The sequence below is a fragment of the Tamandua tetradactyla genome, chromosome 2, assembly GCF_023851605.1.
Source record: "Tamandua tetradactyla isolate mTamTet1 chromosome 2, mTamTet1.pri, whole genome shotgun sequence".
In the NCBI taxonomy this organism is placed as follows: Eukaryota; Metazoa; Chordata; class Mammalia; order Pilosa; family Myrmecophagidae; genus Tamandua; species Tamandua tetradactyla.
This window is the reverse complement of record NC_135328.1, coordinates 219344561-219358271: the sequence shown is the minus strand read 5'-3', so window position 1 is coordinate 219358271 and position 13711 is coordinate 219344561. Positions and strand designations below refer to the sequence as shown.

Here is a 13711-nt window from a genome sequence, read left to right as displayed (position 1 = left end):
AGCCAGAAGGGAGGCCCCTTCCTGCCTCTTCCTTCCAGCTCCTGCAGTGACTGCCGCGCCAGCCTTGGCACGTGGCTGCATCACTGCCCTCTCTGCCTCCTCCGTGTCCACGTGGCCGCCTCCCCCGTACCCATCCTGTGTCCAGATGTCCCCTTCTTTATAAGGTCCCCGGTTCTATGGGACCCTGGCCCACCCTCACGTGTGTGGCCACACCCTAACAGATCTCTTCTACAGATCAAGCCACATTCACAGACCAGAGGTTTAGATTTGAACACAGCTTTTGGGGGGACCTAATTCACCCCATAGCAGACAGGCAAGCTCGGAGCGTCCCAGAAAAATACCCCGAACGCCTTCCCTATCTCCTTTATTCCTGAAACCAGCTAACCAAGGCAAGGTTGCTTTCCCGTTGCCTGGTCAGATTTTTACCCTCTGCTGAAAGGCTAAAGAGAAAGACACTGAACTCCTGTTTTAAAAAGAACCTGTGCTTTGCCACAGCCTTCCCGTGGCAGCCCTTTGCAGGCATCTGGGGCATCCGGCCTGCAGCGTTGCCCGCTTGTGTGGTGATGTCATCGCTTCACTCCGGACAAGGCTACATTATTGAGTCCTCATTAGCCATATTTCCAGACTGCTGGAGCGAGATGAGGCGAATTAATGAAGACCAGTGTTATTCTGGGTTTAAAGATCTTGACCAGCTGTTTATCGTTGTCAAGTTTTAATGGTGGGGGGTGATCGATAGGAAACTATTTTTGCATTTTGCAAGTTTGGAGTGGCAACGAGTCACCCACCCCTGTGCAGACAGGACTGTGCTTTGCAGAGCTCCCCACCCCCGCCGAAAAGCCGTCCTTACAGAGATTTCAGCCTGGAGACACCCTGTCCCTTCTCATTCCTTCTCCCGCCGCCTAGCAGCTGACAGCAGAGTGAGTTCCGTCATTTTAACAGAAAAACAACTTGGGCAGGGTAATTGTGGCATCCTGTGGTGTCCTAGTTTTGTGAAATCATTCGTGTGGGCGGAGGGTGGAGGGGCAGCAGGAGAGCCGGATCCTCTGGGCTCCCTCCCTTGCCTGGGAGTCTACCCAGCCCGTCTCAGGGAAGCAGGTCATTTCATGCCCATCCAACCAGGAACAGACAATAATTCAAAAGCAAACGCTGCTTCTCTCTGTTCTTCCCCAGACTAGCAGCAAGGGCTGTCATTTCTCTGCAGCCTCAAACAGAGGCCACCCACCTGTCTGCTGCAAAAGCCCACCCATCCCCCTGACCGTGCAGCTGCTCCCACCTGATAAGAGGAGCCCCACCCCCATCCCCCATCCCATGGGCTGTGCCCGCTTTCTCTCGGGCACCTGCCCTTTTGGTGACGAGACACATGCAGTCACAATCCCATGACCCTCTGCTCCAGGCTCTGTTCTGGATGCTTTCCATGCAGTGCTTCATCCTCAAAACAGCCCCTTGAGAGCCCATTCTACAGGCGGGGAAACTGAGACATGCAGCCATCACCGACAACACCCAGGGTCATAGAACCTGGCAGGTTGAGGCAGGATTTGAGCTCTGGTCACTGGCACTACCCAAGCCAGCTCCCCTTCCCAAAAGAGGAGCCAGCTATTATATTCTCGTTTAGGGAAAAATCCCAAGACTCCCTGTCAGAACCACAAGGCTGGCAGCTAGGGGGTTTCATTGGAAATTTGAACTTTTAAAAAGAAAGCTTTAATTTGGATGATACATTAAGCTTCTTTCAAATTGGGTACAGCATTTCTGTTTGGGGTGATGGAAAAGTCTTGGAAATGGGTAGTAGTGACGGGAGCGCAGCACCATGGTAATTAACGCCACTGGTTGTATACTTGGAAGCAATTAAAAAGGGCAATTGTATGTTTGTATTTAAAAAATTTTTTAATTGGAACAAAAATAGACATAAGACAGCACCAATCCTTTTTCTACCTCTGGATGTTGTCCTCTGTGTGTGATGGCTGGAGCTGTTGCAGCCATTTCACGATCATGAAGGCAGTCAGCCCAAAAGCCAAGTCTTCTCTCTAAAGATGGCAGAGCAGAAAGATGAAGGAACCTGGGCCTTAGAAGATGTCACTAAACTAGTAAATTAGCTTTGAGAAAAGAGAGAGGAGGAGGAGATACTAGACAATTTTTAATATCTTAAATTTGGGTGATATTAAATTTTTTCAAACTGCTTACAAGTATTATATCCTGCTCACCCCTACAACCCCCACCTTGTAAGTGGGGTCCAGGGACCTGTAGCCAAGGAAACTGAGGCAGTGGAGGATTGGCATGGGTTCTTTATCAGAGAGGGGTGGGCCAGACTCGGGCTTGAGCCCCATGCCACCTTTCCCAGGGGTCGAGCTGTATAGAAAAGGGACAGACGGACAACACAGCAGAGGCACAACCGCCACTGAAGGGAACAGTGTGGTGGCCCCAGGGAAATACCAAGGTTCCTTGGGGAAGGAGGCTGGGTTCAGCCTCTGAGGGTCTCCCACACCTGTGTGATTCCTCACTGCCCAGAGGAAGTCGTGCCAGGCCTGGCCCCAGGTGTAGTTGCCCCCTTGACCAGAATGCTGGCAGCTGGGACCTGCGGAGGGGACAGGGGCTGTGCCGCCGTGCAGGAGAGCACAGCTCAAGTCAGCTGCCTGGGTCATGTCCCCGCCCCTCTACGTCCTGGGCAGGTCTCGGGGTGTCCTCCCAGGAAGTGGGAGAAGGAAGCCGCCTGCCACTCAGGCCCTTTGGGAGGCATCGGCGGCAGGATGTTTGCACCCCGCATGTCCTGAGCTCGGGGTGGGAGTGGCTGCCCTGTCCCCTCTGAGCCAGGCTGCTGTCGGCCCTCGCCCTGGTGTGGGACTGGGAGGGGCCCCGCCCACACATGGGGGGCTCAGCGAGCTGTGCCGGGCCCTGGGCCGCCGGTGGCAGCCGTTCTGGCCGCTGCTGCACCTCACTAGGGTGCCGGCCACCACACAGGCCGAGACGCGGACCCAGTCCTGGGACCTCGCTCCCCGGGCAGTGCTGCCACAAAGGCCCGGCCCGCGGGCTCGTGAGGAAACCGGCACCCTCCATGGTGCCCTCGCCTCCCCCATGCGACGCCCGCCTGCCTGCCTGGGGCTTCCCTGGCTCCCGGGCCCCGGGATTGAGGTTAAAGAAGCTGCGCATCCTCTGCCCCTTTCCCCCAAGTCACAAAATCACAAACATGACGCTTCAAGTAAAAGGAGGGATAAGCGTTTAGCAAGAGGTTGCCCCGTGGGTGGTTCCCCGAGGCTCCAACTACCCATGTTTTCGCCCGTGGAACGAGGCAGCCCCCGTTCCCCGAGAGTGCTGTTTTGGAGATGGCGCTCGGGCACAGCCAAGCCCCAGCAGCAGGGTCGTGTCCTGGTGCAGTGGGAGGGGGAGGATTTAACCCCTGGGGAGGGCAGCAGGCCTCTCCCCGCAGGTCCCCCATGCACTCGGGGCCGCAGAGCACGGAGGCAGTGGGTGGGCCCTGGGAGCCGCCGACCCTGCTACAGCTGCTGAGCACTCACAGGCGTTTGTTCTACAGGAACCTGGGCAAGTCTGGCCTGCGGGTCTCCTGCCTGGGGCTCGGTAAGTGCTGGGGCCCCTCTGGGGTAGCTGTACCTGAAGTCCAGGCAGCAGGAGTCAGTGTGGCCCGGTTGCCATGGCAACCAAGAGTTGGGTGGAGATCGCAGGGGAGCTGTGAGAGGAAGGGGAACAGGGATGTACAGGTGGCAGCAAAGGACCCTTTGCTCATGGCCCCTTGCTCCACCAGGAAATCGGAGAACCGCCCCTCCTCAGGCTCACGGGGCTCATTCCTTTGCTCTCCAGTAGGGCTGGACCTAACAGAGGCTCGTGGAGGACAGTCAGATTTGACTCTTTCTCCTCTTCAGCCAGGCGTGGACTGTGTCCCCAGAATATGCCATACCTCCGTCTGCGCACGATATCTCCACCACCACCCTGACACACCCTCCCCTGTCTCAGCAGGGCAAGAACTTGGCTGTCAGCCTTCCATGGCTTTCCGGAAGGCAGTGGACAGCCGACCCACCCTGTCACCTCTGCAGAGCCCTCCAAATAGGAGCCGCAGGCCAGCAGTGGCCTGCAGTGGGCTTGCCCTGGGGCTAGTCACCTGGGCTTGGGGGACCGAAAAGAGCAGAGACTTGCCCTGGAAGCCAGCTGGCCACCGAGGCCAAGGGTCTGGTGCCGCAGAGCCTGAGTGGTGCCACCTGTGCCCCCTTCCCAACCCTGCAGCCTGGATATCCACGGGGGAGAAGCTGGCTCCTCTGGGAGGTTTCTAATTGAATCCCCATTTCTCCTTCCAGGAACATGGGTGACCTTTGGAGCCCAGATCACCGATGAGGTAGGATGGGCCCCCCTCACAGAGGAGGGCAGGTGCCCTACATGGACCCCCTCCCTGGGCCCGTGATAAAGCCTGCCACATGCACCGGGGAGCCTGAGCTCCCAGGACCTGCCCCCTGCCCTCCTGTTCACGAGGGCCCCCCTCCCTGTGGGCCAGCGGAGCAGGTGAGCTGCATGGTATAGGCCCCCCCACTCCCCACGGCCACCTGGGCACTCACAGCAAGTCCTTAAACTCCCAGGCTCCTCGCTGCTTAATCCCTAGCTGGCAGTTAGCAGTGAGAGTTCAGTGAGTGCACAGGTTTTCCATATTAGAACAGCCAGTGCAAATGTCAGCTGCACCTGCATGCACTGGGCACTTCAGCGCGATGAAGACTGGTTGAGGTCGCTTTAAAAACAGAGGCTACAGTTTGTACTGCCAGCCTAAGATCCTGGGTGAAATTAGATCTGACAAAGCCCCTGAGTATGCATTTCCCCTAAGTGTCGTCCGTGTGCCCTGTGTTTGAGAGTATTTGCTCGGCCTCGGCCCTGACCGAAGTAGGTAGAAAGGTGGACGCAGGAAATGCCATCGTCACGCTGCAGGCAGCGTCTCGGGGTCTTGGGAGGAGAGGGCAGGCCCAACTCAGACAGCTTTGCACTTCTGGAGAGTGAGTGACGGGCTTGGAAAGACGCACCTCAAACATGGGCACTGAGTCGGGGCACTCTGCGCATGCTGCCCAAGAAGCTGTTCTCTCCTTTACCTCCTTACTCCTGGGAAGGCTGCACGTGAGGTTAAGTGAATTGCTTTGAGACCTGTTAGCAGCAATTGCTCAGTGAGTTTTCAAAGGAAAAGCTTCACTTCCATCAAGATTTAAATGCATTTAGCTTGTGCTTTTCTTCCCTTTTATTGGTACAGTAGCAGCTGGATGTAGAACCCCTTGCTTTGGGGTTGCTAAGGAGCCATCATCTCGGGGTAAAGCCCAGTGTTTTTAAGTGATGGCAGGCAAGGGGTCTGTTTTCTCTTAGCCACCAGTTTGGCTCCGAGCACTTAGAGTAGAAAACGGGGAGCCCCGAGCCCACGTGGTTCACTCCCAATGAGGCGTGCCTGACCACCTCACTCCCGCTCAGTGTGGCTGCTGAAGAAGTGGATGGAAGACTTCTGGAGAGGCATGCCGCATCCTTTCCAAGTGGCGTCTGCTACCGAGCTTGTGGTGTCCTCCTGGGGCAGCTGCAGAGAAGTGTGCTGGACTGTCGATCACCATTCAGTTAGGTGAAGCTTTCACCAGCAGGTCACTCGCGCCCAGCAAGTATTGACCAGTGACCCACTGGCAGCTCCAGCCCCTGTGGTGTCTCCAGCAGGGCCATGGTGGGTGTGATGACGTTGGAGGCCGTTTCCAGCCGCAGGGTCAGTGTGTACAGTCCATGACACAGGCAGGCTCTGCAAGGTCCTGGCAGGCAACAGGGAAGGAGCTAAGGAGAAGACGGCACTCCAGACGTTCTTGCTGAGCCTGCGTCCCAAAGGAGGAGCTTGGTATGCCAAGGAATCCAGAAACCAAATCCTGTTTTACCTCTCACAGGCAGGGCCTGGGCCTGGACCCCCACAGAACCAGTGCATTTGCTCCTGTGGAAATCAGCAGGGGTTGCCTGAAGTCCCAAGAGCCAACTGTGGCCGCAGCCTTCTTCGTAAATGACATTTTCATGGCACCCGCCATGCCCACTTGGCTGCATTGTCCGAAACTGCTTTGCACTGCAATGGCCACATTGAGCAGTTGTGACAGAGATCACCTGCCCACAAAGCCCAGGGATGTACTCTCTGGCCTTTAACAGAAAAACTGTGCCACCCTCTGTGGGGACACAGCAGTTGTCTGCAGGTATCTGCAGGGCTGTCATAGAGACAAAAGCTTAGACCCATTTGTGCCACACCAGAGGCAAACCCCAAGCCTGCCCAGGGGTTGGATGAGCGGCCCGGGAAAGGAGGGGAGAGAGCTCCTTCGCGGCCTAGGCGCTGGGGTGCAGGCTGACCAGACGCAGTGGGGCTCAAGACCTGGCCGGTCCTCCCAGCAGACCCTCGGCGCCGGCGGCGCGGGTAAACCCCAGCTGTGGGGCACCATGGAGAGTGCACGCATCTGACCCCTCGTTCACTGCCCTTCCGAGACCCTCAGAGCTCCGCAGGTGGGAGACCCCCCACCACGGCACCTGTTCAGACCCAGGCGAGGCGGTAAACGTGTAACGATAGCGGCAGCTAAGACCTTTCCGCGTGTTATCCATGGGCCGCGGAGGCAGGAGGGAACTGGGCTCGAAGGTGAAGCCAGGTGCGCACGGCATCAGCACAGCCCAACCATCCCCTGGTTCCCTGCTCTCCTTGTCTGGAGCCACAGACTCTGTCCTGAGGGTGAGGGCTGCATCTGACCTTTTTGCTAAGTGGAATAGAGCACATCAAGGTGAAACTGAGAAGGGCCCTTCCCTTTGGAGACTGTCCTAGTTTGCTAGCTGCCGGAATGCAACACACCAGAGATGGATTGGCTTTTAATAAAAGGGGATTTATTTTGTTAGTTCTTCAGAGGAAAGGCAGCTAACTTTCCACTGAGGTTCTTTCTTACATGGAAGGCAAAGGATGGTCTCTCCAGGCCTCTGGGTTCCAACATCTTTCCCTGGGGTGACTTCTTTCTGCATCTCCAAAGGCCTGGGCTGAGCTGCAAGTGCTGAGATGAGGAATGCCGAGCTGCTTAGTTGTGCTATGTTGCGATCTCTCATTTAAGCACCAACCAATTAAGTCAAACGTCGCTCATTGCAGCAGACATGCCTCCTAGCTGACTGCAGGTGTAATTAGCAACAGATGAGGTTCACGTACCATTGGCTTATGTCCGCAGCAACAAGACTAGGTATGCTCACCTGGCCAAGTTGACAACTGAATCTAACTAACACAGGGACTGTGGGCTTCGCTGCTTGGGGAATCCCAGAGCTTCCCAGGGTCTGCAGATGAGGGGGTTCACATAGGTTCACCCGGGGCTCCCCGGACAGAACAGCGGGACAGAGCCCCGAGGCCACAGCAAGGGGTGGGGTGTGCCAGGAGATGGCATCAGAGGTAAGGGGCGGCTTGACAAGTGCTTTGGCTTTGACTGTCAGTGGGACGATGGAAGCCATTGGAGGGCTTTGGCAGAGAGGAATTTTTATAGACATGATCAGGTGCCACTTCTCAAATAGCCCTGCACACATGAATCCCTAGTTCAGAGACAGATTCTGGAAGAGCAGGTCTGGACAGAGCCTGGAATTCTGCCTTTCCAAGCAGCTACCAGGAGCTGCTGATGCTGCCAGTCCGGGGACTGCACTTGACCTGGCAAGGGCCACGGCTGGGAGAGAACGTTAGGCGGCAGCTGCGACGCCAAAGGAAGAGAGGTGGTGGCCAAGCTTGGGTGGGCGTAGGGAAGGTGGGGAGGAGCAGCTAGAGTCTGGGTGAGTTTTCAAGATGAAGTTAGCAGGATTGACTGATGCTTCTGACGCAGGATGGGGGCAAGAAAGAGGAGCCAAGGAGGGCCCCCAAGTATGTGGCCTGGCCGGCTGGAAGGGAAGGCCATTATCAATAGAGATGGGCAAGACTGCAGAGGGGACAAATATACAGGCTGCCCTCTCTTCAAACTCCAGCCCTTACATGGGATATCCCCTCCCCACCCTCTCTCTCCCCTTCCCTACCTAACAAACTCCTAACCACCCTTCAACACCCAACCCTAGGGGTGCACAAGTGGTTCAGTGGTAGAATGTTCGCCTTCCATGCAGGGGTTCAGTTCTCAGACCATGCATCCCCCACCACACACACACACACACACACACACACACACACACAAAAAGAAAACCCAACCCTGAATCACCTCATCTCAGAAGCCCTCCATAGGGCATGGCAAGTGCCCACAAACCTAGCACATGCCTCTCCATTCTGGTAAAGGCACATCACCTGGACCTCTCCTAGGCCCAGCTCAAGCCTGGCTGGGGAGAAACATGGAAGAAAATTCAGGATGAAGATAAGGATGAGTCAATGAAAAAGCCACATTTGCCTGAAGTATTGGAGATATGGGAAGCAAGAAGCCCTGAAGCAGAGAGGGCCTGGGGAGGGCCCATGGTCATGGGTCACAGGCTCGGATGGCAGTGTGGTCGGCTTGGGACGAGGGCACCATTGATATAAGCAGGTGGTGGTCACTGGAGCTGAGGAAGAGCTACCATCCTATGGCAGGGACAAAGGCTGTCCCCTCCCCCGGTCCTCACTGGCTGCCACACTCACTGGCCACCGGGCTTCTGCATTTGATGTTGGGAGAAGTTCCATGAGGCCACGGCTGGCTGGCCGGCTGCTCTGCAGCTCTTGGAGGGTTCCCATCACCACTCACCCTGGGCTAGCTGTGGGGGGAGGCCTGGCAGCCTGGGCTGGGTCTAGAGAAGAGGGGGGCTGGCATGAGAGACCCTCAGAAGCTGGCAGTGCTGACCACAGGGCTTGGGGGTTCCAGGAGTACCTCACGTTGTTCTTTGGAGGTCTGCCCTGCAGGCTGGTGCCTCCCGGCTCCTCAATTCCTGCCCCCACTAGCAGCCAGTGGTAGCTTGGGGGGGGGGGGCAGCAGTTCATCTTTACAGCAGCCCAAGGAGCAAACTCTGGCCTGCAGCGTGTCTAATCGGGCAGTCCTTCATCCATGCCCATCTGTGAGCCACCCCCGCAGCTGCTCTTACTCCAGTGGGCAGGTCTCAGCCCCCCAGCTCCAGGGCATCCATTTCTCCACCTGCGAAAAAGTAATAACCCGTCCTCAGGCGACACTAGGAGGGACCCAGTGAGAGCCAGCTTCATTCATTCCCCCAATATTATCACGCTCCTCTTGGATGCCCTGTGATGACCCCAGCAGGCGGGGTCCCCACTCTCAGGAGAGCAGCACCCCACTGCTGTCCCTTCATTCTTTTCGCCTCCTTGGCAATCTGTGAGCTGCCCCGTGGTACCCCCCCCCCCCGTTTTGTGCTGGGTGAAGTGGGGCAGGTCCCGCCCCCGCCTCAGCAAGAGAAAGGATGAGGAGAGGGGTCCACAGGGAAGGAAGAGGGAGAGGGGGTCCTCCCGGGCGCCTTGGGGCTGCAGGGACGGGGCTGCCCGCGAGCTGCCCGGCCGCTCTTCTGGTTTCAGATGGCAGAGCAGCTGATGGCCCTGGCCTACGACAACGGCATCAACCTCTTCGACACGGCCGAGGTCTACGCGGCGGGCAAGTACGTGCCTTTTCTCACGAGAAGGGAGTGGGATTTCCCGGTGAGAAGCCCAGGCCCCGTGTTTTGCTCTCGTTCCCCAGAACGTGCACAAATGTGTTTCTGCTCGGCCTTCTGTAAACTCTAAAAGGCTTGGGGTGGGGGTCGTCTCCGTGGGCCTGGGTCGCAGAACCTTGGTCACTGGTCACTTGCAAGCCCCCCTGCATATCCAGCACCGAAGTGGCCACTGCCCTTTTGGTAGCAAGAATGCAGTGCCAGGCGAGAGCCGTAATGAAGCTGTCTTCCTCGGCTCTCTGCCACGCGAGTGACCTGTGGCCAGCCCCCGCCCTTGCCATCTCCACATCTTGATGGGGCAGTTAGGGCCGCTGGGCCGCAGGGATTCTCGGAGCTGGGAGAATGGCACCCGGCCAGTCATGCAGCAGAAGGCCCTTCCCGTCCTTTGTGACTCTCCGGCCGGGGCTGCTGGCTTCCAGCTTAAACACTGGCTTGAATCAAATCACCTGCTCTCCTGCATCAGGTTTCCAAAAGTCAGCTTTTGTTGTGAAATCATTTGTTGGCTCTCTGTCCTCCCTCTGGCCGCTTTGGGCCAAGTTTCCATCAGCTGGGCCGGCTGCAGCCCTGGCCTGCAGAGCTCCCTGGCCACGGGGTCAGCCCTGCCTTGTGGGCTCTGGGGTTTGTTCCCTACAGCCTGAAGAGGACTCGGGGCCCGGAGCCCCAGCGGAAGGGATCAGCCAGCTGGGCGTTTGCTCCAGTTTTGCCTGCAGCTCCAGGGCCTCTGCCCGGATGCCCACGTCTCCCCCTACCCCCATCAGCAGCCTCCTGCACACCTGGTGCCATGGCCCACTCCCAACCACTCGCCTCTAAACAGGCAGCAGTCTCCCATCCATCCATGTGAGGGTCTTTCCAGAGAGACAGATGAGCTGAGCCAGCGAGTCAGGGACCAAAGAGGCACTGCAGCCTCTTCCCTGCGCTGGGAGTGTGTGGGCCAAACTGCCTGCTGCCTGCTCCAGCCCCAGATGGACCCATTTTCTGAAAGCCTGTGACCAATGGGGGCAGTCCTGGCATCCTGGGCAGCTTCGTGGCCTCTCCGGGAGCCACTTGACTGAGAACCGAGGTCTGCGGAGCAACTTCCCTGGGCCGGGCTGTGCCCCTGGTGGAAGGGGCCGTTGGTGCCACCAGCCTCCTGGCCCTCCTCCACCAGCCCCTGCAGCTCCTCTCAGCCCAGCCCAGAGCAAACCCCACCCCTCTGCACACCTCCCGCCCACCCCCATCAGTGCCTCAGTTTAGTGGCCACCCTCACAGGGAAGCTGCATTCCAGGGGGTGGCAGAGAGAAGCCATTTCGGTGGGGAGATGGTGGTAGCTCCAGAGTTGGGGGGCAGGGTATGTACTGCCCATCTCGCTAGCCAGGATGGCCAAGCACTCCATCCAGCTGCTGCTGGGTCCCTGCCTCTCCTCCTGACCCTAATTTAGGCACGTCCCAGAGAGCTGCAGGATTTCTGTGCCTGCACGGACAGAGGGAAGCCACCTGCAGGCCACGCAGTGGGCCATGGTTAGCTGCACTGTCCTCGACTTCCGTAGCTCCGACCACTGCTGGCTCCTCTCCTGCCTCCTGTCCCTGTCCCTTGACCAGCCCATCAGGGACTGAGGAAGGAGAGGTGGAAGCCTAGGGCTGAGGAAACGTTTCTATGCATCTTGACCATAAATGAGTATTCAGAATGTATGGTAAACAGCTTGCAAATTAGAGCCCATTATTTCCAAGTGGATGACTCAGGCGCCTTTATAATTGGAACATAGCACCGGGTATGGCTCATTCTCCGTCTGTTGTTTTTGCTGCATTTGTTGTTTTTGCTACAAGCAGAAAGTTTTAAAAGTTAATCCAGCACTGCAGTGCCCAGCCGGCCCGTGTGTGCAGGTCCCAGAGGGACACCAAGCAGACAGGCAGCGGGCAGTGTGGCCTCTGTCTCTGTTGTTCAGAAGCAAGAAATAAGAGGGATTTGTGCACACGCACATGCATGCACACGCTCACCCACTGTGTCCACACTTGCACGTGTTCACCCATTTTCACACATGTGCATGCACAGTCATGTACACATTCACACAAGTGTGCCCTCCCACATGCATATGTGTGCACACACTCACGTGCACATACACATGTACACACATGCACTCACACAGCTGTATACACCTGCACACACATGCTCATATTCTCACACCTGCATATGCACACGCACACATGTATGCACATACTCAAGTGTATTCTCACTAGCATCCATGCATGCACATATTTGCACATAGATACACACACATGTGCACACCCTGCTGGAAATTCAGTCCGTGGCCTTGAACACACACTGATTGTCTCTGAAAACAGAGGATGCCACTTGATGACTAATTTACCTTTTAAAAACTGCACTTATCTGGAAATGTCACCCATGTGACGCTGCCATGCCTGTTCCCCGTGGAGCTCCGGCCGGCAGGGAAGCGGACACTGGGCCTGCCAGGTAGGGCCTCAGCTCCTGGGATGCCATGTCTTCTCTCCATGCGGTAGAGCTGCATTGCTGGGCCAAGCACCGGCAGGACCTCGTGCCCATGGCACTTCATGGGGAAATGGGACACCCGCTTGGGGCAGCCCTGGGCCTCTCCTGGGGAAGGAGCTGCCTGAGCCAAGGAGGGCCATTAGCAGCCTGACTCTCGGGGCCTGGCGGCATTTTCAGAGGGAACCCAGCGACTGACTGTCAGGGTAGCGCTGGGCTTGCTTCTCTCATGCTTTAATGGACTCCCTGTCTCTCTCTTGCTTGCAGGGCTGAAGTGGTATTAGGAAACATTATTAAGAAGAAGGGATGGAGGTAATTATCCTGACTAACCTATGGCCACCGGGACCCACGCTCAGGGAAGAGCCTCGAGAACGCTGACGGGTGGGAGGAGGCCCTGAGAGAGGCGGACACGCTGGGGGGTCCTGGGTGGGCTGGGCCTGGCATGGGAAGAATGAAGGCTTCAGGGGTGTTCTTTCCGGCTTGCCACCAAGTGCCCCAGGACTGGCCCCATCAGCCCACCAGGCTTGCAAAGGCCCAAAAGTCCCAGGACTTTTCCCTGTGGGAGGGGAGAAGGTCCCAGATGGAGGCCAGTCATGCTTCCTCCAGGGGAAACATGCACCTAGGTGGTGGATGTGCTGAGCTGGGGACACATGAGTCACCAGGAGGTCAGAATCCAGGTCTCCCGGCTGCCTGAGCCTGTGGTCAGCCCCCATCCCCAACTTCTGCTCCCTCCACCTTCTTCCCAACTCATCCGTGTGGGTTCAGGGCATGAGCGTCCCAGGGTGCAAGGTTTCAGGCCAACTAGAGTTAGAAGGGATAACTGCCCAAATGGCCTGGGGGAGGCAGGGCCATACATGTGCTGTCATCACAAAACCCTCCACCTCTGGCTGGAGAACTGACCGCCAGGGAAACCTGGGTGCCAGGGGGGCGGGGGGGTGGTGCAAGGAGCAGGCTTTGGAGCCAGCTTGGCCAGGGTTCAAATCCTATCCCTCTCGGCTCCTTCCAAGGGACCTGGGGCAGCTGTTTTTACCTCTCTCAAGCTCGGGGGCCCCTGCAGAGAGGACCCCACACCTCCCAGGCCAGTGGCCTCATGTCAGCCCAGGCTGGGCATGTCCAGCTCGCCAGAGAAGCCGTGGCTCTTAGGACTGTGATTTTCACTCTAGCATCCCCACCCACCCACCTCCCAGAGAGGCCCTTCGGGGCGGCCCACCAGGAGGTGATGGAGCCCAAAGGTGGCAGGTCAGGAGCCACACCCACCCCGCAATTCCCAGGAACTTGGGCTCGTTCTCAGGCAAAGGTTCTCAGCTCTTAGCGCCTGCCTGCACTTCCAGCCCCCGAGCCCAGAGCCCCGAGCCCAGAGCCCCGAGCCCAGAGCCCCGAGCCCAGAGCCCCGAGCCCCGTCTTTATCTGAAACCCCATGGTCTGTGCGTCTTTGTTTTCAGAAATGTCAGCCCTTGCCCAGCCCCTCAAAGGCCACTGAGACTCTGTCTCCATCATCACACAGACTATTTACACCCCTTCTCTTGCACCATCAGAATTGTACCTTCTTGGCTCTAACTGATCCCCAAATAGCTTCCACTTCTTTCTGTAATGAAGGGAAGCTGCTTGTGTTAGCAACTCCCCAATTCTGTCTTAGGTG

The 13711-nt window shown here is 57.4% G+C and overlaps 1 protein-coding gene across 5 annotated transcripts in view; it reads left to right on the top strand.

The window, feature by feature from the left end:
• The window catches only part of KCNAB2 (potassium voltage-gated channel subfamily A regulatory beta subunit 2), an 87975-nt gene that overhangs the window by 60140 nt on the left and 14124 nt on the right, over positions 1 to 13711 (top strand). For all 5 annotated transcript variants that reach the window (XM_077151509.1, XM_077151510.1, XM_077151508.1 and 2 more), the window contains 4 exons: positions 3524 to 3567; positions 4299 to 4336; positions 9461 to 9540; positions 12340 to 12384. In XM_077151509.1, the coding sequence (XP_077007624.1) occupies positions 3524 to 3567; positions 4299 to 4336; positions 9461 to 9540; positions 12340 to 12384 (207 nt within the window). The remainder of the gene's footprint in view (positions 1 to 3523; positions 3568 to 4298; positions 4337 to 9460; positions 9541 to 12339; positions 12385 to 13711) is intronic.